Genomic DNA, 26,607 nt, shown 5'->3' with positions numbered 1-26,607 from the left:
ATAGTAACAAGCACCATAAAAAGAATCAGTCAACTCCACCGATATAAGGAGATCAAGCATATATGTGATGCCCCATTGACCAGCTCTAAGGAAAGAAAGAAATCAAACAAGCATTTTGAATCCTGGATCTTATGACTCACATGAATTTCTGGAAATCAGCAGCAGTTCTTGTCCCTTCTACTGTGTCTGCTAAAAAAGGTGCCAGCTGTGATGCTGGCTTTAAAAGACATTTTCAGTTTGGACTTGCCATATTCTATAGCTGTGTGCTTCCACATTGGAGTATAACAGTTATAGGTTAGTGGCATTTATAGAAAGAGAAAAAGTTCAGTTATACAATGGAAAGTAATATTAAGACATCAATGCCTGGTATTCAGTCCAGCCTTAAATTGGCATTGCTTCTTTGAAGCTGCAGGTGCCTTTGGCCCATATAGAGCCTGAGTGCCTCACTCAATGGCAAGTACCTATTAATCTGGGCCTGAAATGGCCTTGGCAGCATCCGTGATTATTTAGGTCCATAAACATGAGTAAAAAATGCCAAATATTAATAATATGTAAAAGAAAAAGCACTTAAACATCCAATCAGTTCAGTCAGTAAGAAAAGATTATATACATACAGGGGTGTTTCTCAAATCTTCTTGCAAATGTGCTACAAGAATTTGTACTTCAGAGAAGTAGCAACATTTTTTTTTAAATTAGGTTCATGCAGTGTGCCAGGAAATTGTGAGCATGTTTTTGTGCCAACTATTATTTTTATAATTTCTGTAATGTAAATGTTAAAAGTACCTGTTTCCTTCACAGATCCAACATTCAGACATCCATGGTAGAATTTGCAAAGCACTTAATATTTGTTTGCTATGATCCCATTAAAGGCAATGATAAAACTTAAATTAGCAAAACAAGATTAAAACACTACCAAGTAGTTCTGAAAATCCTGCTCACCAAATGGCTTACATTTCCCTGACAAAAAACAGAACAAAAACAAAAAAGCAAAGAAACAAGCAAACCCCCCCACCCCCCCAAAAAAAACCCAAAACCAAACAAAAAAAACCAACTGGGTTGTAGAGTTGTACATCTAAGCAAAGAAGACTAGATCAGAACTGGAGTCTTTATAAACCATGTTATGTATTGGAGAAATGTGCAGTGTGTGAGCTGCTATTTTCTGACCTTTGAAGTTAAAATCTAAACTTTTAAACAAAAATATAATATGTACTTCTTAATTATATCCTTTCCTTGCCTGCAGTGCTATTTAGAGGAGATACAATATTCAGCCTTATGTAAGAAAATATTCTCTTGTGGGAAGGCAGAAAGGGCCAAAATTAACACTGTATTATATTAATGAGCAAGTTCCCAGGCTGTTGTTGAAGGACACAGTGTGCTGACCACTTATATTACCATCTAAGCAAGTCAAGCAGCTTTTATTGATGTCCCAGTAACAACCCTGGGGTGTTTTGTTTGGTTGTTTGTTTTTAATTTGGGTTTTTGTTTGTTTGTTTTGTTTTGTTATGATTGTTTTTGTTTTTCTTTTCTAACAGAGAAGCTCCCCATGCATTCCTTCTAGTTCTGCCAAATAGCAAGGAACAAGATAGGAGAGGCTTCAGCCTCATTTGACCAAAGTCACTGGAGCAACTATATGCTACCTGGACTTACTGAAAAGCAAGAAAAAAAAATATTAATTCCTACAAAAAGAGAATCAGAGTTATTTCAGTTTTCTGGTTTTGTTTTTGAGATATCCTCACTCTCACAACCTGAAATGGAAAGCGGCAAACAGAGAGGTAAAACACCTCTTAACAACGGCCAGTTCTCTTCCAATGGACTCCCATTTTGGGAAAGAGACATTTGAGAATGAAGACAACTTGTGAATGTTATTCTTTTCACATCCTCTTCTCAGCAGACAGAAATGAACCATATGGGCAGGGTACACTCCCAGCCAGCACCACAGCACTCCTCGTTTGCGTGAAGTCCTACATGCAACTCAGTTTGTTTGCCAGCAAATGTACAAACACCCAGATAGTGGGACTAAACCTGCCTCAGCAGAAGGCAGGATCCTTCCCTCTCCCCCACTGTGCATAAGGAGAGCAGATGTCTCCCGCTCAGCCATTTCTCGGGTGTCAGCAGGCTGGGCTGAGCTATGGCGCTGGCTTTTGGTCAGGGGAAGCGGCTGCTGGAGGAACAAGGACACGTCGACAGCTGAATGGCTGGCGAAGCTAGGGAGTCATGGAGAAAGCCTCAGCCTCCTCAGCCACAGCAGCAGGGCCCCAACAGTGCTTTGAGCTGCAGTGTCTTAAAAGCTACGATCCAACCCTAAATTACAGGCAGCGTTCTGGTGAGCTCCTCTGGCTACTTGGAGCAGCCTGGAGAGGAATACATGCAAAAAAACAAAAACTCCACAGTCTCTGTCCTGGACCTCCAAGCATGTATTTAACTATTATTTGCCATTTAATCGTGCCATTACTCTCTAATTTACTTGAGAATGTGTTTTCCTCACATTAAAATTGTTGCAACGCTTGGTGCCAAAAGTCTACCCACCAGTGTTCTGCACTCCTTCCTTGTGGTTCCTTCATGACTATTTGATTAATTTTCATTGATATTCCTCCAACAATAGCATCTAAAATTAACTGGGTCAGTTTTTACATAACTTCCTGAGTCACCAGGCTACGTGTCCTAAATAAATATGTCCATACAGGAGTCAAATGATAATTTACCCTTCCAGCACTGGCAGGAGCATGAACAGTTTGCAAAGCTTGTGTTCTAGAAGTGAACCTATTTTCTTCTCAGGTATTAATTCAAGACCTCTCACTCAGTCAAAATTGTGTTTGGATTAAGTCAGATGTTTGACTCAGTTGTTTGGATGTGTCCCTGAGTGAAGGGAAAGGGAGATTTTAATGGCAAATACTTTTTATGAAGACATTTTCCAAAGGGTTGAAATTATGAATGTTAGTGTTGAGGTGCCTGAATTTAAATGGTAAGAGGTCTGTCCTGCAGATTTTTTTGCTTTTAATACTGGAGAAGGAAGCTCAGTAACACTTCAAATTACATGTCTCAAGCAGGCATTTAATTTAGATTAAATTAGACAGTAATTGTATGTTAAATAAATACCAATGGTCTCAGGATCACTTTTTTTTTTTCCTTTGGATTAACAATTTATATAATAGATGTTATTACTGCATGCCTGTTAGTTCTACAGTAACGTATTTTTCACAATTAGCTGCTTCTCAGCTGTTACATTAGACATAACTTATTAAATCTTTATTAAGTACATACTTAAGGGTACCTCTTTGAAAGCCACTTCATACACTACAAGAAAAGGCCACCTTGACAATGCTAAATGGGATGATCTCAGCATCTTCAGCTCTCTTGAGATATGTGTGTAGCCAAGCAAATTAGATAGCTCACTGCATTTGCTTAGTCCTCTGGAAAGGAGGAACTTGTACACCTTCACCACACAATGGCAGCACTGACCACCTGACAAAAAGTTCCTCAAAGAAAACACATGGAGAAAGAAGGGGCCCCAAACGGTCTCCCAACTAGTTCATACTGAAAAAAAAGGGAAGGGATTTCCTTTGTAACCTGCATTATCAAGGAGAAATTCTGCATCCTCCAGGACAGGTCATAGCAATGTACAAAATATTGATGACATTTTTAGAGCTGTTACAGTGCTGCTGTGTGGATTCAGAAATATCCTACCACAGATTCCAGCTGCCAGAATCAAAGCAGGAATCTTTGGATACTCCCAAAACTGTCTGAATGATTTTAGCCCTGTTCTTACTATCTTCATGCCTTGCTTTCTTCTAGGTTTCCTCACCTTCTCTTCAACTCTCATCTGTCCCAAGTAATAATTTCTCAGCTGTTCTGCCATCTTCCCCCTCTGTTTTATTTTGCTGCCCATTTAGTAAATCCTCTACTAAGTAAAGCTGGCCAGGAAGTGTGATTATCTGTCCCACGGAGTTCTTCAATGTTTTATTCAGGAACATGTTAGCTGGTCTGCATTAGAAAGCAGAAGCCAAGAGAGGAAATGTAGAACTGCAAACAGCAAGGTGACATTTTAGAGTCTTGGATTCAGACCTCTGGAAAAAAGGGTGCTGCGTCATCTGGGTGGTGAGGGGATTCTCCATGAGGTTTGAGAGGATTTCTTTTCTTTCTTCTCTTTTGTTGTTTTGTTGTTTTGTTGTTTTGTTGTTTTTTTTTTTTTGGGGGGGGGGGAGTGTTTTGGTGGTTTGGGGTTTTTCTGTTTTGTTTTGGTTTTATGTGTGTTTGGTTGGGTTTTTTTCCACCTTGGAGATTAAAAATCCTTCTAAAGAGATTGTGTGGAGATACTCTAATCAGACTAGTAATAAATCTCTAATCAGACTAATAATAATCTACTGAAATTCTGTCTGTCCACATATTATGAAATCTGCCAATCTGATAGTGCAAGTGGCAGTACTGTTATCATGATAACTTCTTCCAAATCTGATTAAGTCACCTGATTTAAACTGATATACAATATATACATCTGGTGTTACAAATATGAATCTAGACTCTATAAAGGGTTGGTTAGAAAACACCACATCTGATTAAGAAAAAAAATAATTCAAAGTATGAAGAATTTGTTTCTAATCCACACTGGAATGAAAATCAGATAATACTATTGACCACCCAAATAAATCTGTAAGCTTCATTAAGTTTGGAGAAGTTTATTATAATGCTACTGCCTAAAATATATGGGGCAAAGTTTCTGCTGTTATAAAAGGGTGTAGCTGAAATGTGGGCACTGAGTTACGACTGACATCAATCTGATGTGAAGATCTAGGCTTATTTCTTTTTTGAACTGATGTAAAGCCAAATCAGTTAATTTTGAACTCACCCAAGAGACTAACACAAAGGATCTGATTCAAAGGCCATCACTCAGAAGCTGAGAACTGACTGCCATTTTCTGAAGATGGTCTATAAGATTTTGCCAAGAAAAGCAGTGTGGACTAAATGATCTTTCCAACATATATGGTTTCTCAGAGACTACAAATTAAAGCTCTCACTTTATTTGCAGTCATTTATTGACCCTGCCACATCAACACATCACATTAAATTAAGGCTAGTTCCTTAGCTAGTGTTAATCAGCATACATTGTTATCTAAAGACCTGGCCTCCAGATGTGGACCATTCATCGTTCCAAGACTAAGGACAGAGATACAATTCCTGTAATTGGATAGACTTGAGGTAAATATTCTATTTCCTAATAAATTTGGCATCCAATTTCCTGGTGAATTCAATATTAGTATCAGAGGCCTTGTGCCTCTCATGATTTGCATCACGTTGTTTCATAAACATCCTTTTATAGTATCAGGAGGGAATAAGGCAATGCATTTCTAAGGGATTACTGTACATCTCACGTAGTTACTCACTTTCCCTCTGGCCTTGTGCCCATTAACCCCACCTGACATATGCTATAATCACCCAGAAATGCACTGCCTGTCACCACTTATTGTAAAGGTAATGTGTAAAACTCACTAAAGGAAATGGTACTGAAACTGGCCTTGGTGTTGGACTCCTTACAGTCTTCTGATTAATTGCAATTTGCAAGTAAAATACATGGAGCAACTTTCAATTACGCTGTTCTACTACAAAACCCTGTAAGAAGTAAGGATGTGATTTCAACCCATACAACAGTCCCTTTGTCACTTTTTGTACTATTAAAAGGACACACAGATGCCTTGAAATAGTGAGCAAAACTCCACAGAGTAAAAGAAAGTGTAGCTACCATTTGAATGACATAGGTGGCTCTACTTGGCCTTCTCCCCCCATAGAGAAGACATGTCAGAACCTTGTCACTCATGTTATTACACAGCAGAGGTTGCAAGAGCCTTGACCTGCTGGGAGCACAAGAAAAGGTGGTGAGGAATTGCATGGGCTGACATCATTTTGTTCTGATGCACAGGAGGAGGGAATATGTAAAATACATTTTAATTTATTTACTTTATTGCCCCAGAATAAGATATATGACTCATCCTCATCACAAATATGTAAATTTTGTAAAGAATGAAAGTAAATTCCACCCACCCCCCCAATTTTGTAGACATTAGGGCCAGGTTCGATTGCTGGGTCTGCAACAAGTTAATTGGAATAGGAGTGGCGTCTTTGTTTCCCCAGATATTCTTCCCCTTGGAAACACATCTGAGAATAGAACCTCTTCTTAGAATATGAAATCATATCCTTGTCTTTCCAGTCTTTTGGCATACACCTCTCAGGAAGAGCCCTTCTGTGAGCTTCTGCAGTCAAGAGGTGACCCAATAAATGCTACTTGAGAACTAGTGCTCCAGAAACCCTCATGGAATTGCAGTGGGTTTCTACCTTAGAGAAACTCAAAACAACCATCATAACAAGGCCTGGGTGAAAAATGCCTTCAGGTGACTGAGCACTCATGGATTTTCTCAGTCTGAGAAACAGAGTCACTCAGGAACAATCTGATTCTGCAGGATCCATAAGTAAATGAACACCATCCCTGCTGTTACCATAGCACAACAGCAGTATTAAGGGAAGCTGGCAAACCTCAAATAATTGCTGATCTTCACAGAACAATAGAAACATCAAGACAAACAATGACATTTCTGTGCTATACTCAGACCTAAATCCAGCTAACTAATGTCAAGGTAATTTGAGGACTCCAGATGTTGTTGCAGCTGCATTACCACAGTCATCTTAGTCATTCTCCTTAAAAGTGGGAAGTTCATAGCAGGGCAAAAATAATTCATTCAGTATTAAGATACCATTTCTTGAGCAACATTAGTAGTTTCTTCTTCAAGGGAAAACAGCTTTTCTAAATGGAGACACTGAAAATCTACTACCAGAACAGCTACTGTTTCTCCCTCCAGAGCTTTAACAGCTAGAAGTAAAACAACCTGCTGCCAGAGCTTAAAGCTCCCTAGTGGCTCCAGGAACAGCAAACAACATATACCAAACTGCAACATCAGGATTGCATTTATTCTTCCTTCTCACAAAGCTGAAGAGCCACAGCATTTGAAAACTTGGGCAAAAAATATCTGAACTTTGTAGGAAACCTACTTAGAAAGCCCCTGACAACAAAGATGTTTGTCTGTCTCATTGTAGGTAAATAGAGAAGATCAACAAGGAGAAATATCAAACTCAGAACAGCTCCATTCATAAGAGCACACAGTGGTCACTCCAGCAAAGAAGGATACGCTTTTTAGTCATTCTTCATTTTAGCTGATTTCAAATGGTCATGGACCAAAATTCAAAGATCTTCCCACTGTTTTTACCTAAATTTTACAGTGGGACCATATGTTAAAGGGAATTAATTATTTACTATTTTTTACACATGAGATAGAAAAATGAAAGAAAACAAAAATGAGATATCAAAGAATTGAGAAAAGTATAAGTGTGTGTTGGATTAATAAAAGAGACTTATTAAATAAGATGACAAATAAATACACGTGTGACTAAAAGAAAATACAGATATGTAAGCAAAATGATTGGATGACCGAGTGGATGAGCAAGGACAAAAATGAATGCGAATACGAAACTAAACATTGTCAAGGAATTACATTTTCATATAACCATCAGGAATGGTCAGAAAGTAAAGAGAGCAGAAAAGGCTTATGATCTTGTTTCTATAAAGGGAAGCAGAGCATTTCTTCACCAGGGGGATATTTTTGTATCCTTTATGTACAGAGAGAGAGGTAAAGCAGTCCTACAGCTATATCAACATGAAAACAATTCAGATTTTGTCTGCAGTGACCTATGTATTCCTCAGTGACCAGTTACTAATTCAAACAAGGCCTAAGCACAGGCAGCTGGCACTAGATTGAAAATACAGTGTGCTTCAGGTGACATGTTCACATGTGTGGGCAGAACTGTTAGTGATAACAGTCAAAGTAAATAAGACATTTAAATAAGCTGGTCTCCCTGGGAGCAGTCACATCACTTCACTTGCCACTTATTCAGACATGCCACCACACTGTCACAGAGACAGCATCTGAAGCAATCCCACAGCTGCAAGGGAATCTTTAGAACAGTGAGCAAAATTTAGCCAGATAAGTGCAAATATTTCTCTTCTTTTAACCACAGTAAAATAACTGTAGAAATTTTGAATGAAATCCACAATAAAGTTCAAACACTTTTTTTGAGATCCACATCTTATCAACCAGAACAGAGACTTTACAGTGAATGCACAACAGTTTCCTAAACTCATCTGGACTCAAGGAGCCAATAGCAGTTGCTCCTTCTAACCTTTTAGCTACTTACATCTCTTACCAGATTATGCCTTATTCTAAAGGATCATCACAAATAAACTCAAACTACCTTTTTTGTACTTAGTGGCAGTGTAAAAAGCAGCTTCTGTCTCCCTTCCAGGTGATGCATGACTCCATCTCAAGATGATGAGACCTGGCATACACCTAGCCCAACCTGAAACAGCTCAAAGATGGCCTGGAAGTCTTTTTCAAACAGATCATAAGCAGAAAGCTTTAATTTTCTTTTCCTCATCCCCACGGTGAACTCAGACAGTAAATCTATGCATTTCTTATAACACTTGCAAGGAACGCATGCCCAGATCTGAGTGAAAAACCTGTATGAGGACATGTGCTTGCAGGCAGGTAAAGAAAAAAAGTAATTTCCAAACTGAAGATGATTTTTAGTTGTGCTAGACATTAATAAAACACATTGCTTTAGAGATAAAATCTCTATAAAGCAAGAGTAAAACCTGGATGTCACCTGTTCAAGAGGTGTGAAATCCAACATGTGGAACTGGCAGGGCTGGTACAGGTGTGTGTGAGCAGGGGTGTGGTTGCAGGCAGAGGGTGTTGTTTACAAATGGGATTGTTTTTCATCCTATCCTGGTTTAGTTGACCAAGAAAGAGGCAGGAAAAGTCCTTGTGACCCTTCCAGCATAGGATGTCTTTACTTCTTGTCCATGATGTACTGGGTCTTCCTGCATCCTCACTGTGTCTGGAAATGCTCAGGAGAGATTTGTTTCAACACATTCTCTGTTCTATGGGACTGCTACACAGAGCATGCAATCTAACATCTGAATCAGACCTCTGTCTGAATTGCTAGCTCTGGCTTCTCATGGCTAGTTGCAACCCTAAGTGATCTGCTGATTGAGGCTACAAATTGGACAAACGGGAAAATAATAACTTTTCAATTTAATCTAAAATTAATATTCAAGAAACAGGAAACCTAGGACTCCACTGTGCCATTTTTGTATCAACCACTTTTAACAACAGAGCTCATGGTGTTTAAGCTTGTCACTATTGAAAAGAGGATAACAGGAAAAAAGCTGACATACAGAAGAAGGGTAAAGGAACATTTATTTTATCTATTTTTTAGATTTAGGCAGAAACTTTGAAGTTAGCATTGATTGCTCATTTATAATCACAACCTGAATGCAGCTCTCTCTATCCTGAGAAAAGCAAGGGTCCAGAAAAGTAAAAGTTTCTTTAATTAATAACTCTTATCTTAAAGTATATGCAAAAGGGTTTCATTGTGCAAGCAATCATAAATTTCCCATGGCCTAGCTTCAGAGCAATTGACCTTAAAACCTAAATAACATTCCTTTGTGCACACTTTTTGCATGCAGTTTCTAGATTTACCCTTCCAAAGAAAAGAGTGTGTAAACAGCTTCATCTGAGCCTAAAGTGAACAACAGCTGGATGAAGTTTGCACCAAACTGGAAAGCCTGTTCTGGAAAGGTGTCTCTTGATGATACTTTTAGTGGATCCAGATTAAAATTTTTGATTGATTTATTTATTTCCACGTGCTGCTTGCATGTTGATTAGGAATGTAAGAAGAAGGGAAATGACAAATTTTAGCAGTTCATTGAACAGCAAATAATGTAACAGCAAAAGGTAATGACACCTTGCCAGCCTGAGTATATTCCCTTGTCTGCCATCAAAAGACAGCTACAAACAAAAAATTCTGAGGACTTCTCCAATAAGCAAGCAGAAGAGAAAACACAGACAACATAAATATAACTTCTGTTTGCTCCCACTCCAATTACCCTTATATTTCTTTTCACTATAAACAAAATTTCAGGTCCCATTTCAAAAAGTTCAATATGCAAAGCAGACGTATCACTTCCAACATGTGTTCTCGGTGACATCTCCGTGGAAACAGTGACAAACCCTTTCCTTGATTAAGCACTGTAAAGCCTTTATTAGAAAATTTGCCAAAACCAAAAATGTGTTATCTACATCAGTAGTGCACATTAAAAATCTCGAAATAACTGGTTCCAAGATGAATCTTGGCAAACTCTGAAGTCCATATGTGGGAGAGGCAACTTTAACACTTAGTAAATATCAAAAAATCTGCAATTAACCCTGAGAGATTCTTCAAATCTCTCCTAGGCTGACAGGCTTTTTTAGTTAGCCAGATCTGGAGACATCTGGTACTCCTGAGTCAGGCTCTGGAGGCTCCACTGGCTGTTTAAGGGATTTGGGCTTTCAATTCAGAGACCCATATCTCCCTGTCCTTATACTATATGTAAGTATGGCCCATCTTTTATGGATTATTAGAACTGTTCAAAGTATTAATTACAAAGAAATGATCCAGACAGTGCACCCCTATGCTTCCTATGTACAATATATATGTCACTATTTGTCAAATGTTCTGCTCATAAAGTAGTTTGCGAAGGTATCTGTTAACGCTTGCTGAATGTTTTGTTCTGCTTAGAGGCTCCCCACTCATTGCTTACTTTGACTTCTGAACCTTAATTATCCATTTTTTTCTCAGTGCTCATAAAATGACACCCTATAGTATCTGCTCTCTTAATGTGTGATTGAAGCTTCATATACAACAGAACAGGGACTGATTAAGACAAAGTGATAACTGGGAAGTAACCAGTTCTCTTGATCACACAAATATCCAGGAATCTTTACAAAGAAATACCACTCCTCAGACTTAAATGAGAACATATATTAGAGCCTGTGACTATTTCCTAATAGGAAATGAAAAAGAAACATGAGCAGGGATGGGATGAACGAGTTTTAAAAGTCAAGAAATGTTTACTAAGAACAGCATTTGCATTCCTATTTGCCTGGGCCACTTGCCCTTTTTGCAACCTGATAAAACAAATGAGTCAATACAAATCAAGACGACTTGGTAGAAGAACAGCAAATGGCTGTTGTAAAAGTAAAGGCCAGAGGAACAGGGACGCCACCAAGGCTCCAGTTCCACAAGCAGGTTTAACTGGTGTGCCGTGGTCAGACACCTTCAGTCAGACACATCATTTCACTTAAGGAGAGAAAACAGCAAGATCATGTCCAAAGACAGTGACGTTAACTGGAATAAAGAACTTGACCTCTTACGAAGTTCATATTTCCAGAAGAAATATGTTGCCAGTAGGCAAAAAACAAATTTTCATGAGAATCTGTCCACTCTTCAGCCTTTTTTATGTGATAAACCGAGAATTTTATTCTTTCTTTCACAGACATACTGCCTTGTTTTTATCCATTTACCCTGACTGTCAAGAAACCTTCCAGAAAACAGTGGATAACCTGAGAATTTATCCAGTCCATACCCACCATCAGACAAATCACTGCAAAATTTCTTTTCCCCCTTGCCTGTCTGACAAAACTGCAAGACAGCCAGATACAGGTGTTCAGATATTTTCAGACAATACTCTTTTTTCTTTCTCTCTTTTTAATATAATATTTTGTCATTTACTCTGCTGAAAACATTATGGTTGGTAAGGTAAGATCAAGCAATAATTCTAATTTTTTTAAGCCTTTAAAGCAATCTTTTTGGGAAATATGGGAGTTTAGACAGCACATTTATTTAGTTTTAATTTTTGTGCTGTCATACATCAGCACTGAAGTCCTGATTTAGAACACATGCAGCTTGCCTTTGAAGTTTTGGCTGTTTTTTAACAATGGCAAAAAAAAAAAGATATAAAGAAATTAAACAACACCAAAAAATCATAAAACAGGGCTTTTGTGATCTTCATTTATATATTGTTTTTTATGTTTGTTTAAAAAAATAAATCTTTGTTCTCAATTATGTTTCATGGGAAGCTTTGCTCCGACATACCTTTATTCATCTAAGCCTTTTCTTCTCTGTTGACCTTTCTTTCCTCCTTCCTATCCCCCCAAGTCCCTGAACAGTGCTTTCTAATAGCATTCGCTTTCAGTAGCAAAATGAATTTATTTGAACTCTTCTCAAAACTGAAAGAGTAGAAAATGTGCAGTTATATGCTAAACAATATTTTTTTGGATGAAAGCAGCAAATATTCCAAGTAAAAAGGACCTCTTCATGATTTTTTTTTTCCTGCTAGTGTTTGCTGGAGTCCCTTTACGGCTCATGCATGCAGAGTGGTACACATGGTCCTTTTGGTCAAGTTACACAACACTGGCATTTTCCAAGGAAGTGCATAAAGGCTGATAGCTGCTGTTGTTCATTTTTGTCCAATGTGTTGTAATGAATACAAGCCAAAGCCATATTTGTTTGTTCTGTGGCTAGCTCTTTCTTGTTATTCTCTCTCCCTTTCAGCTTAAGCACTAAATTGTTGAAGCAACAACAAAAACACCGCAACAGGCTTTATAGTGTTTCTCTTCCTGAGGGTCTTCCACTGCCTGGAAAATGTTAGTGCATGCTAGTGTCATCTAAAGATACCAACACCATGTGCTGCTAAGATCAGTTTTAATTGCAGTCCACCTTCAAAACATATTGAATGTAGCAAAGTCCTGAAAGTGTCCAGATGTTTGAAGCCGAACATTATAATCACAGAATTGTTAGGGTTGGAAGGGACCTCAAGGATCATTTAGTTCCAACCCCCCTGCCATGGGCAGGGACACCTCACACTAGATCAGGTTGCTCAGAGCCACATCCAGCCAGGCCTTAAAATCCTCCAGGGATCGGGCTTCTACCACTTCCCTGGGCAACCTGTTCCAGTGTCTCACCATCCCCATGGTGAATTATAATAACCCATAATTCTTAACTGCCTACCCAAATAAGTATCTCTACAGTACCAGTGTCTACGTGTAGAAGGATATGTGCAGGGCATTTATGGTAGCTGAGGGAGCTGGAGAAGCAGGGGCTGACAAGGGAGTTTGCCTTCAGAGGCATTACAGAAAGGTTAACAGCTAGGCACTGGGAGTTTACTGGGGACCTCCTCAGTCACTGTATCTGCTCCCTTACCTTCACCATCTCATATCCATATGTTTCTTCCCTGCAGCCTTGCTAAAATACTGCAGTGAAAGAGTGACAGACGAATCCAAGGAGAAAGTTCTTGTACATTCCACCTCATTCATGGGTGGTGCAACATAACAGAACCAACGGAATCTCCCATCACCAATGTTGACAACTGGATTTCTGTTAAAATAGCTTTTCCTGGTGATGTTTAGTGTAAACTTATTGCAAAGACACCACTGAGTTCCACAAGACCTTTCTTAAAATCCACAGGAACTTGTGTAAAGTTTTGACTGAATCAAACATAGAAGGTTCTGCAGATTTTTTGTTTTTCTTTTAATTATTAGTTTTAGCAACTCAGTCTTTGTTAGCAGAAAAATTGTTTATTAGTTAATTTAACTTCACATTTTATCCATGATCTTTCTACATCTTTAAGTGAATTCTGGTGCATAGGAAAAAAACTCTTTTAACAGTTACCAAGATTCTCTGTTTACCTTCCTTAAAGGAAGGAAAAGTTAGCAGCCTTGCCTCTGCTGCTCCTCTAGGTTAGTTTCTACTCACTGAGGAGAGAGAAATCTCCTTAGGAAGATCTGTTGCACCAATTTTCAGAAAGGATGAAGGTCTCTTTGTAATTAAAGACCTGTCTATGTAGATTGTCATAGGCAAATCCGGACTTATTAAGGTGTATAAAGTTTAGAAAGACAGAGTTAGAAAGACAAACTTAGAGAAGGGAAGCTCATCCATGGCTCTGAAAGACTATTTACATCAAAGGAGGTAAAATTTGCTTTCCTCTACCAAGGCCATGCTTTGGAATTACAGTATCACAGTATCACAGTATATCAGAGGTTGGAAGGGATCTTAAGAGATCATCAGGTCCAACCCCCCTGCCAGAGCAGGATCACTTAGGGTAGTCCACACAGGAATGCATCCAGGTGGGTTTGGAAAGTCTCCAGAGAAGGAGACTCCACAACCCCCCTGGGCAGCCTGTTCCAGTGCTCTGTCACCCTCACTGTAAAGAGGTTTCTCCTCATGTTGAGGTGAAATCTTCTATGCTGTACTTTGAACCCATTGTTTCTTGTTTTATCACTGTGAACACAGTATGCTCAGTGAGAAGCTTCTAAGGTGAAGACGAATAAATTTATATTAAATGGATGATGCTTTTGTTACTACCTCAATAAAAATTACTCTTGCTAAAGATTTTTTAGGTTACAGAGCCCTTCTTTCAAAATTTTGTTTTGTTTAATGCTCATAGAATCATTTTAGTATATTCATTTTATAGCTATGATTAAATTGCACATAAAATATTTTTAATATAATAATGGCATCAAATATATTTATAATAATCATATCGATATAATAATCATATCAAGCTAGCAGGGGTATTTTCATACAAAAATCATGGAAATTATACAGAAATTATGGTTATTCTACTTGTAACATGGAAGATGTCATATTAGCAGGTCGTACTACTAATAATTTTACCTTTAAAGTCTATTAATCTATGAATACCTTGTAGAATATTTCCAGATTCATAAACTTTGAAAATAATTACATGAAGACAGAGGATTTCTATGCCAAATTTATTCCATTACTTCTAATAATCATACCTCACACTTCTTCTGACTCAGAATATTTTTTGCCCTATCAATCTACTTTGCATCTTGCTTCCTTTGGCTAAAACACATCCATCAGCTCTTTTCAGCTCAGCTCAGCACTCAGCTCATCTTTATTCCCCTCTCCTTTTCCCTTGAATATACTGTCACTTCTCTGCTAATAACATGATAAAAACTTGGTAAGTGGTATGCATTTTCCAGGGTGGCTTTTTAGATATCCCAGAAAAAAAAAGGAATTTGACCATTTGTCCAGGTGTTTTAGAAGTTAAGCTGCAAAAGAATGGCTCCAGTTTGGATGTCTGACATCCAGCCTTGCCATCCACACACCTGCAATTTTCCAGGCTGCAACATGGGAAAACGAGCTCCTTCATTGTGAATTAATTTGCTGCTCTCAAGCCCTTTCTATCAGATTAGCAGTTGACATATCTCTAAACACTGCCACCATAAACATCTATATCACTTCAAAAAGGAGACATTTAAAAGAGTGGAAGGATTGCTTCTTTTAGAGAGATAAATTGAAGCAAATGAAAATCAAACCTCTAGGGACACGCTCCAAGAGTAAAATCTGCACAGATCAATCTCCCAAAGGTAGTAAGTGGTACAAGTCATCGATCTGAAACTAACACAGAAGGTACAGTCAAGTAACACAGTGATCTCATAATGAAAAAACAGACCTGGGAATTTGTCTGTGGTAGTGAGAAGCCTTTTTTTCTGAACTTTTTTGACTGTATTCTTATTTTTATGCTCTTCTGAGTCTACTAATAATGCATCAGTTATCTTAGAAGTTAAGGAAACATTCAGAGCAAAGCAATAAATTTCCCAGATGCACTGTCTTTCACTAGAGGTTTAATTTAAAAATAAACTAAAATCAAGTACCAAGCAATGTCAGTGTTATCCAATGGACTAAATTGGGTAGTTGAGTCACAAAGACAAGAAGGATGGGCAGATTGTGAAGAGAAAAACAGGTTATTCAAGACATAACGTTTGACATCTGGTTTGTGATATTCTGTCAGTAGTCAGCCAAAGCCAAAAGACTGCTATTGTCTTTCAGATGAAATATATCTAGACAGTGCTGACTAATTTCTCAATTAAATACATCCTCTCAGTTTCTGCTTGAAGTATATGTTCAACCTTGGAATATAAGATATTTTCCACTTTCTCTCTTAAAAATATTGCATTTAAGTGTAACGAGTTCTGATGGTCAAAATACACAGTGATAAAGGTGGCTATATGAATAAAGTGGTTATAACATAACCCTTGTTAAATGCTTATCACTTCCATTAAAATCCATTATAAATTTTTCCTTGAATATTTGAAACACAATAAAAAATCACACCAATCACCTCTAAGTCTTTTTGTACTTTTCATACAGAAAATGAAAATTAACAGTGTCTTCTTAGTTTTCCTTTCTTTTTTTAACCATGAAAGGCAGTCTGCAAAATAAGGAAACCTGGTTTGGTCTAAATGGAAGACATTTATGTCCTTTTTTATTTTCCTTTTTTTCCTTTTTTTCCTTCTCTTCTCCTCTTCTCTTCTCTTCTCTTCTCTTCTCTTCTCTTCTCTTCTCTTCTCTTCTCTTCTCTTCTCTTCTCTTCTCTTCTCTTCTCTTCTCTTCTCTTCTCTTCTCTTCTCTTCTCTTCTCTTCTCTTCTCTTCTCTTCTCTTCTCTTCTCTTCTCTTCTCTTCTTTCCCAACTTTACTGTGTTCATGATAAAGTGCTAAATTTGATCAGGCTGATTCAATTTCCAATTATTTATTGAAAGCACTACATAAAAACTTATCTTCTCTAAGTGCTGCTGAGAGTCCAGAATCATATAACTAACCAGATAGTTCCATAGCTTTATGTCCATGTGATGCCTCAAGTTCAAAGAAGACAAATACATTCTGTTTGGTGTTTTGTTTCACTATTTTTTTTCAGCTATTAAAACTGCACAGGCCCCCTTAAGTGTTTTTTAAAGTAATCGTTTCTATTCCCTATCAGTAACCTAAAACATTATGAAAATCCAGTACCTGTTTAGATAATGTTAAAATTTGTGGTGTGATATGGAAAAAAGCCCTGATGAATCTCAAGGAAGTGGAAGGACTGAAGCTCTACTACTTTTCTTCTATATCCCTTAAAGATCTTGGTTTACTAATTCTGTTCAGCAATTTTGACCTCAATGTTTTTCCTCAAAAAGCATGCTGGGAAATTCCCAGAGGTGTGCACTGTGTGTGGGAATGCACATAACCCCCTCCTCTCCCCCCTGAAAAAAAAAAAAGGGTCAAAGCCAAAAAATTATATGGTTCAGAACATATGCACTGTCTTCATGTATATTCTACAAAGCTGTGCTTGATGCAGTTAACACCATTAGAAAAATACAGTTTTGTTCACAATGTCATATAAACATCAGTTTTTTTAAGTAACTCCTTTGATGTATCATATTTGTTAATTAAATTACAAGTTTTGAAGTATCATCTTACTACCTGATCAATTGATTTGCCTTACTGTTTTTCCCAGGGCTTGATGAAGCTTTAAGAAGCTTGCTTACTCAATTGTTAGGGTGAATGAAAAATTACTTTTTCACCTTTTTGTTGTGGCTTCTGAAGTTTCAACACTCCTAAGTTCCACTTTACCACTTCTACTTGTGTGCTAAGATGCTTGGAAACACTGGGCATAAATAAAATTGTTTTAAAGCTGATTGCACAAAATTTCTTGAAATTCCTGGTAAATCTCTTTAGTAGACTGAGCAGTCATATTCAAACATGATTTTCCTGCAAAGCTGTTCCTCTGATTTAGGAAACTTTCCTTGAATGCAGGAACCATTAAAAAAATGCTTCCTGTACTTGGAAGGAACTACAACTTTCAACTGAAATAAAAGATTTTTTTGCAACAGTCATATCTGAGAATAGAGATGCTGACTATTTCAATAGAAATAAAATAGATATAAATAACAATTGGGATTTTTTTGTTACTAGTCAATACCTTTTTTTCTATGAAAAAAATTCTTGTTAACTTTTCCATTTTTAAAAATAATGCCTAATTAAAAAAATAAGAAAATACTCAAAATAAAACATTCCTGTGAAAATATAGAATTTTAAAATAATATTTATATATACATAGCAATAAATTTAAAATTGATTATTTCTTTTGAAAGCATAAAAATACTATGCAAAGAAATAGTAAGTTATTCTGTGCAAATCCTTAACATTGCTTAAAGGAAAAAAAGTGCAGAGTGACATACACAATATGCCTAAACTGCAATCAGAAATGAAAACATGAATTAGGTAGCAATATACCTGAGTGATCATCGTTCAAAATAACACAATCACTGAATTCATATCCAATGTTAAATGATTGCAGGAGGAAACTCATTTTGAAGCTAGCCTATTTAAACCCCAGACATTTTATTGAAGGATACATTCCACTATTAAATGGAATAGCTTTGTCCTGCTTTGCTTTTCAGAGATTGCTAATCCATTCTAAGTAAGTAAGTAAAAAAAAAAAAAAATTTTAGAAGCTAGCAATCACAACCAAACTGCAGATAAATGGATACCAAGATACCAAGATGATTTTGGTCACCATATAGCTAGAGAATCAGTCTTTTTCATAGAGATTAATATAAAGAAAAGGGGTAAGGCTATGGATCAAAGGAATCAAATACTCAATTTATTATGACTTTTACCATCATAAACAGAAACCAGGAAGAGAATTTTTAATTAACTAGCAATATTTTGTTGTTTCGGTTACATAATTATCTTTAATTTCTTCTTCCAAAGAAGAAGAACTTCCTAGATTCATTCTCTGATCTTCTAATTCTGTGATTTAGCATATATGAATCATAATAATGTGGAGAAAAGAAGAAATCTGAAGTAAATTCATTCCTTCTCAATGCATTTCAAATAAATTTGGTTTTCTTTTTCTTTCCAAGTTAATTCTATAAAACTTCGGGAAGTATTTAAACAACAGCTTTCTCATGTGAATATGCTTTGGAAGAGTTTTTAGCCTGTATTTCTGTACCATATTAACACTTGCATGGAAAGATCTGTGCCTGCAAACATTGCTTATTTTGCTAAATCTTAAATCAGGTTGATGGAGTGGTCTCAGTCAACATGACTGCTTGAAGTGAGTAAAAGCCTGTGGGATTAGGGCTTACATTCTTGCATTTCCAGTAATTTTATGGCAATTAGTTGGCATAAACAAGAACAATTTCCTTAAAATAACCCACCACTACAACCCCTCAAAACAACAAACAAAGGTAATTAAAATACTTCAAAAAAATATAAGAAAAAACCATTGTTTTCTAAAGATGTGCCAGTGTTTGCAGCTTGCATCAGTTGATTGCAGGTTTCATGATATTAAAGTGTTTGCATTACAGCTATTATAATCAGGAGACTGCAATGGAATCCCATTTTATAACAAAATGAAGGAATTGTGTTCTGGGAGCTCCACAACAATCTGGGTAGTATTATAATAACTCTTACAATATTTTTAAGGTCTGTAGCAGTGGGTTTTGACTTCTAGAATTGGTAGCACTGATACTCTGTTTGAACAATTAATGAAAGTGCAAGTATCCTGTGTGGTACTGCATAACAGTGACTTTTAGAAACTACTGGCATGGACTAATGTTTTGAGTTTAATCACATGGGTAAGCACTCATTTCCCTCTAACCACAAGTAATTAACATACCTGTGACATATCCTATTTTAATAATTGATTTTATTTGAGCCAATAGTAATTTCAACTTATTTTTAAAAGTTTTATTTTCTATGCTTGGGTAAAAAAAGAAAAAAAAAAAAAAGGGCAACGCAAGAGCAACTAAGAAAATTGTCTGGGATCAAAGCTAAAAATGCTAAGAAAAGCTCTTCAGATCAGTGAAGAATTGCTGGTGCTGATACCAGTCAGACTTGAAGTGCACTTGATACCAGGATAGTGTGAAAAAGATGAGTTTGCAGACCAAAAAAACAGATGGCCCCTTATCACCCCATGGGGCTAAACACACAAGAGCAAACTTCAGAGACGCCTTACCTTTACCTTGTCTGTCCCTATCAGGAGAGACTGTTATATTAAGGGTTATTGCCTCTCTAGCCCTCCCTGTGATCAGCTTTTGAAGTCCATGGCCAAGAGGCCAGTGTGAGAATATCACCCCAGATAAGAGGTGTTTGCTCTGTGAAATATTCAGGACAGGAATCCATGGACCCCATGATAGTTCAGCAGGGAACCACAAACTCCAGCTAATATCTTCTAATCCCCTGTTGGTCTGAGAACTACCCACCATAAAAAGCATAACTGGCTGTTTATTTGCGCAAGCAAGAGATAACATCTTAAAGTTACAGTCTGCCTTAAGTAGTAGGGATGTGAAGCCCAAAGAAATGAACCATCCAAGCTCATAATCAAAATTGTGTGTGCTCCCTTCTTCTCTTCCTAATGAGATGTAAACATTTTGGCTGTTGCCTCTTTTGAAAGATATTAATCAAATATATTGGTTAGGAATCACAAAGGCTAGTCCGGTCTGCAAATTACTTGTCTTCTTTTATAGCATTCTGAAGCTGTGAACAATATGTTAAAAATTTTCCCATGGCGCAACCAAGTAAATACTTGTGGCACATTTCTATTTATTACAGAGAATAGTTAAATTCTAAGACATAAATCATGCTTTTCTACTAAAGGCTTTACAAATTCCCAAAGACAAGACTAATTCCCAATGCAACGATGCTATAAAAGATCAGACACTTTGTTATGGAGAAATCCACATTTGGAGATGTCTTTCAACAATCTTCTCTCAGGACCCAGTCCTGTGAAAGGCACATGCAAGCTGGTGAGCACTGTACTGTGTCAAGCCTAATTAGTTTCAAAATGGCCCTAAAAATTTACATTTAATTTGCTTGCATTTAAATTCTGATATGACAAGTTTAATGCCGCCTCAGCAAACAAACAAACAAACAACAAACAAACAAAACCCAAACCCAAACCACTTTTCCCTTTTCTTTCTTCTAATAAATGACAGCCTTTTGGCTTCAATAAGGAAAAAGAAATCATAGGTCTAAATTACAAAACTGAGAGATGATGCCACCAGTTTTACCTTTTTTGCACCCCTTACATCAGTTATTGTCATTAGGCAATGTCACTACCGTAGCATAAAAAGAAAAATAACAAGAGTTAGGTAAAGAGATAAGGAAAGATAAATGAAAAGGGAAAATAATTCTTAATGCTTCTATGGGTCCTTTTTTTCCTCATTGTAATCCATCCTCTGCCCTGTCCCCAGCAACTGCCCTAAATCAAGGAACTGGCACCTGATGCATTCTGCAGATGGATCAGCCTTGTATATCTGGAACTCAGTATACAGGTGTTTTTTCACTTGTATGGGTTACGTAACTAGCCAGCAGACAGATCTGTTTGTGGGGCAGGAGCAGAAGTGGAAAATGGAAATGTCTCCTGGCTGATTTACAGAAAGAAAGGCTAAGTAAAAGAGCAGGTCAAATCAGCACTTATTTATAAATATTTCTAATTGTTCTCGCTTTCTCCTTATGCAGACCCTTTCTAGAAGGCTACAACAATTAACCAGACAGTCCTTGAAAACATTGGCCAAAAAAAAAAAAAAAATTGCTAAGGTTTCTGAATCCTTCAAATGTGTTTTGAATAAGTATTCAGTCAGACATGAGTGCCCCAAAGTCTGAAGGTGAGGATTTCCCTGCCTGCAGCAAATGAGGCGACTTGTTCACTGAGCTGTTTCACTTGCCTCACATCCATAGCCCAAGCCATTGACAAATGTTTACTTGACAGCATGTAAAGGCAAATTCCTCCACCCAAGATTAGAATTGTCTATTCATATTTTTCTTTCTGCTATGTGCTAGAGAGGATGCTAATTTTATACAGCGGATTCTGATTTCTGCTCAGTTTCCACAGGCGCCAACAGACTACTCTTCCTTGCAGATTAAAGCTTCTGGAATTTTCTGCATTTCATAGTCAGAAAAGTAAATGTAGCGTAAATCTCAACAATGTACTAGATCCTGCAGTTACTGGTAAATAATTCACTGATATTTGCAGTGCAAGAGCAAATTTAAGGAGTACAAATGCAGGAGTAAATGCAACATAATCTGACCTGGAGGCTGAGCCATAGGAGAAGCTATGGCAACCACTGCTGTGGGCTAGGAGGAAAAAGAAATAAAAATGCTCTCCTTCTGCCCCAGTAAATCCCATGAAAATAATGATGTCTGAGGGTAAGTCACCAGTGAACTTGTCTATTTTGATGCCTTTTGTATTGTACCAAGCAGCCATTCCATTAGTATCCAAGAAACCACTCTGGAGAAAACCCTGATTTTGCTTTTGCAAGTGAATGACTGGAAGCAAAGTCTTAATGCTTTGTTTTCTTGCTGCCAGTCACAGTGTACCTTGCAGTTTCCAACAAATGAAAAGAATAAAAGGCATATTTTCAATATGAATGAGGAGAATCCCCCATGAAAAAAACATATGAATGATCATTGCTCCAACCCACTTCAATGCTTTTAGCTTTGGGTCAAAAACTCAAAATCTGTCATGCTGGAAAACCATCTTATCACTTCCAGTACCAGATTGATAACCAAATTGTGTTAACCAAAATCAAATCCCTGAGCTCAGAAGAATTCAGGCAAGAAGACAGATGTGGCAATTGAGTGTATCACAGCATAATTAATCTTCTGGTAAATGAAGGAAGTTACTGAAATTTTCTCAAACAAAAATGTTAAAAGTTGCAAATCAGCTTAATTAGAGTCAGTTATAGTCTAGGCACTGGATCAACACTACATCACAAATGGGATAGTAGAAAAGTATCCAAACTGACAAAATGTAACTTACTCTTTAAATGCCTGCAGTGGTATCTTTTTCTGCTGCTAATTGCTGATCTTATTTTACACTCTTGTATCAAATAGCATCTTTGGAACAAGAAAGTAAAACAACAGGAAAACTCTAGTAAATCATCATAGTCCTTAACAAACAACAGTGCTTCAGGAAGGTAACTGCCCTGAAAAAAAATCTTCATTCTTACTTGACACTTCTCTATTTACTTTATTCTTTTTATGGAATGGTCACCATTTAATGAGCAATTATGTGCAATATTTGCTTGATCAGTAAAGTGATCTCAGTGACTTTAATGCAGGCATTATTCTTAAGAGCTTCTCCATAAAACAAAGAGAAAGTACTTCACCTCAGGATAATGTTACAGGGAGAACTTCAGTCAGCAGAGCTAAATTTAAAAACAGGGCTCTTGCAAGATCTAACAACTTGCAAATTTATGATCGTATCTAGCAGCTCTTTTGTATACCTTTTCACTCCACAGAATTCAAATGGTTTAATAATACAAAACATTTAAGCAGAAGCTGTAAAAATTCACTACAGAACATATCAGCTTCATCTTCAGTAGTGCCACTTAAGCATCAGCATGGTAAGATGAAGGAGTAGATTCATACACACTCTTTAGCATCTCCTTACTATTCTAAACTTATTTATCCCATTATTTCTTCCCCCATTATTTTTCTTATACTTTAATGTCAATACAGTCTTTACTACTACAGTAAAAAAGTTTATTTAATGCAACTATGTTTTTATCATACATAATATATCGTGCTGATACATGTTACTGTATAGAGAAAAAAACCACATTTCTAGTAATAAACAGGAAATATTAGGGTAGCCAGGAATTGAGGTGTATTTTGCTCTTATCTGATTACACTTTAAAGTAAAATTAAATTTCATTTATAGTCCCTCATCTAAACAAAGACATTCCAATGACAACAATAGTTACTCTGCATAAAAGGGTTTTGCTGAAAAATTATATTCATGAACATTTTGTGGCTGACATGTCTGCTTACTAGTCAGAAATGGCAGCTCCCCAGGTAAATCAGATTGTATGTCAATACAGCAAAATCCCTAAAATACTGGGTTAAAGCAGGCTATAATTTGGACCTAGATCAGTTATTTCTGCCTGTAGTTGTCTGGCATATCATTAGTCTAAGGCTTTAATTAGTCCAATTTGTTATCTACATCCTATGGATTTTACTTTATGACTTGGGAAAGCTGATTGGTTGATACAATGTTTTTTTCTCTTTGACTCTACTCTGAAGAAAAGACATAAATAATTCTTTATCAAGCATCCAGCGTCTCCCTAACACTTTTTTAACAGCAAAGTTAGTATCTAAGGATCCATCTTCTCTCCTTTGACGTCAAGTTCTTCCGAATGCATACATGTAAAGTTTGTGATGGGTCTTAGAAATCAGAAAATTCAACGTATTAAGTATACAAAGAGTGCTACAGATTTATAAAGAAAGAATATTTACAGATTAAACTTTACTTTGTGTATTCTTGGTTTGGGCATGTTTTCTAATTATTACAAATTTTTGTGTTTTAATATGAGTGTTTCTCTTTGGAGGTTTTTTTCTTTTTAGTAGACTGTTCATTTTTCTACATACCACATACAGTATGCTATGTTCTGAAATGGTATAGTGGAATGTGGAGAATTTTGGTTTGGGGAAATAATAAATTCCTTTGGCTCTGTACAAAAGGTTTTATTCATCCCATAGATGCATGATCTTTATCTGCATTTATCTTGGCTTTTCTTTTAATTTAAACAAGAGCCACCTACTATAAGTCACCTTTTTTTTGCTTACAGATACATGTTCAACTTGTAGATGTGCAGCCTCATATTAAAAAAGTACTAAAATTTCAGTTTCTCCAAAAAAGTTATGAAGAGTTAATTAATTGATTAAGGAAAATGAACATTGATTCCAATATCAAACAGTTTTTCCTTGCTGTCAAGAGTGAAATTTTGTCCAACCTGAGAGGAAAATATGAATCTTATTGCCATTTCGAGTTAAGTTGTTCTGCTATACCAGAACATCATGCTTGCCAAAGCATCTTACAGAGCATTACTACATTATCCAGTCTTGCTTAGCATGCCAGGCTTGGAATGAGTTTGTCCACAATATCCCATAAGAGCAAGTGACTTTGGAGCGCTACATATGAGACATCTTAGAGAGGTCTGTCTTTCAGAAAGTGTTAAATCTCTGATATGAACATACATTTTGGAGGACTGAAATGGACATCCAAACATTGAGACCCAACAGAGTAGTCTTTTAGAAAACTTTGGCCTTGATAAACGCTGATGTAATTCAGGATTAATGCCATCAAGCTGAAAAGACTGCAATAACAAAAGAGCAAGATAGGATTGGACCTGGGCCTCTGAAGTCTAAAATCTCCAATATGTATTTAAAGAGAAATAACTTACTCCAACATTTGGAAAAAGGAGCCTATTGAAAACATGAAACCTCTAAAATGTTATTTGAATGCCAGAAAAGTAATGCTTTAAAAAGCCAAGACAGAAATGCCAAGAGGAACACAAAGAAGTGAGCCAGAAACTCTAACATGTTCATTTCCACCCTGTTCACAAGCTGGGTGAGATCTGAAGCTCCATGGGCATCTGTGAGTGTTAGCTGATGCACAGTCCCTGCCCTGAGTGGCACAAGTCTGATCTCACAAAATCTAAATGAGCTCATAACCTGGAATTAAAGAAAGATTCTTAATGAGAAAAAACACCAGCTCAAAAACATACACCTTACCATGATGATGATACCTACATTTAGCTGTGACTTTGTACCCGCCCAGCGGAGGGTCATGGCCTTCCACAGCATCAAATCCAGCTGACACCAAGACAATCTCTGGATCAAATTCATGGGCAGCTGGCATAATCACAGTCCTGGAGAGTAAACAATACAAAACCTGTTAAAAAATAGAATAACTTCTTCATTACATAAATTGCCACAATCTCAAAAATCATTCATTAAACCAATCTTGATGGCAGCTGTCCAAAATCAAATTCCAAGCTTCAATTAATGTCTTTCTATAGTCACTCTTTTTCTTTTCTTTTTTTTTTTTTTATTCTACACTTGAGAAAAAACAATAACGCAGGTACATGTGAAAGCCTCTAATATTACACACACATCTGTGCCTGTTTTATCCTGCTGCCTATAAAAAGCTGCCTCTTCCAGGGAAGTGACTAATGGTTTACAGAGAATATTCAAAGCCTGGACTCCTCCAGTTAGTGCGAACTTGGTGTAAATTTGAACTATAAATTTCTTTTGGGAAAATGTTTGCTTTCCAAACTCTTTTCTTTTTTCTATTTTTTTCTTCTTAACATTTTCAAATGTTTGTCGAGGTGGGGGGTGACTCTAGCAAAGGGAGAACATGAAATTCCCTTAATCAAATCCAGACTATGTTGTTAAGCCTTTCCAAGGTCAGGCATAACAGAAATGTGACAACCACAAACTAGTGACAGCAACCCCTGCTGGTGTCAGGAAGATAATTCAGCCTTTCACAGTCACAAAGATTACACTTTTTAACCCCTTCCTTGACAACATTTCATGGGGATATTTTGTTGCTTTGTTCTCAGTCTCCTCCAAAACCAAAGTAGAAAGGATGTGTTGAAGGAGAAGATAAAACCCAGCACGCTGCACTTGCAGATGCATACTTTCAGGCTGACTTTCTGAAGGGAAGGTGTCAGGATGGCTTTTACACTAGTATGACAAATGCTGAGCCTGTGATGGCTGCACTAATTCAGAGGGACATCATTAACATTAGAAGGCAAACACACAAATGAATGTTTCATTCCAAACATATTAAGTAAAGCAAATCCCAGTTGGTTTACACTGATCAAAAGTTAAGATCGATTTTGTGCATATGTAATACTACCTGTCTTCGTTCAATATTTATTTATTTATTATTTCATCAGCTTAGGCCAAAGAGATCTTAGTTTTGTTGAAAGATTAAGTTTTTCCGCATCAGAAAACCTGATATTGACAACATTTTAACAACTCTTCAGGTTTTCCTTTAGTTTAGTTTTTGATTTGTGTTTTATAAATTTTATTTTGTTCTGATT

The 26,607-nt window shown here is 36.9% G+C and overlaps 1 protein-coding gene across 4 annotated transcripts in view; it reads right to left on the bottom strand.

Annotated features, from left to right (window-relative positions):
• HDAC9 (histone deacetylase 9) overlaps positions 1–26,607 on the bottom strand; it is a 213,972-nt gene that overhangs the window by 26,838 nt on the left and 160,527 nt on the right. For all 4 annotated transcript variants that reach the window (XM_054385010.1, XM_054385012.1, XM_054385011.1 and 1 more), the window contains one exon: positions 25,310–25,428. In XM_054385010.1, coding sequence (XP_054240985.1) covers positions 25,310–25,428 — 119 coding nt within the window. The remainder of the gene's footprint in view (positions 1–25,309; positions 25,429–26,607) is intronic.

The sequence above is a fragment of the Indicator indicator genome, chromosome 11, assembly GCF_027791375.1.
Source record: "Indicator indicator isolate 239-I01 chromosome 11, UM_Iind_1.1, whole genome shotgun sequence".
Taxonomy (NCBI): Eukaryota; Metazoa; Chordata; class Aves; order Piciformes; family Indicatoridae; genus Indicator; species Indicator indicator.
The sequence above is the reverse complement of the archived record's forward strand: the minus strand, read 5'-3'. Positions and strand labels throughout refer to the sequence as shown.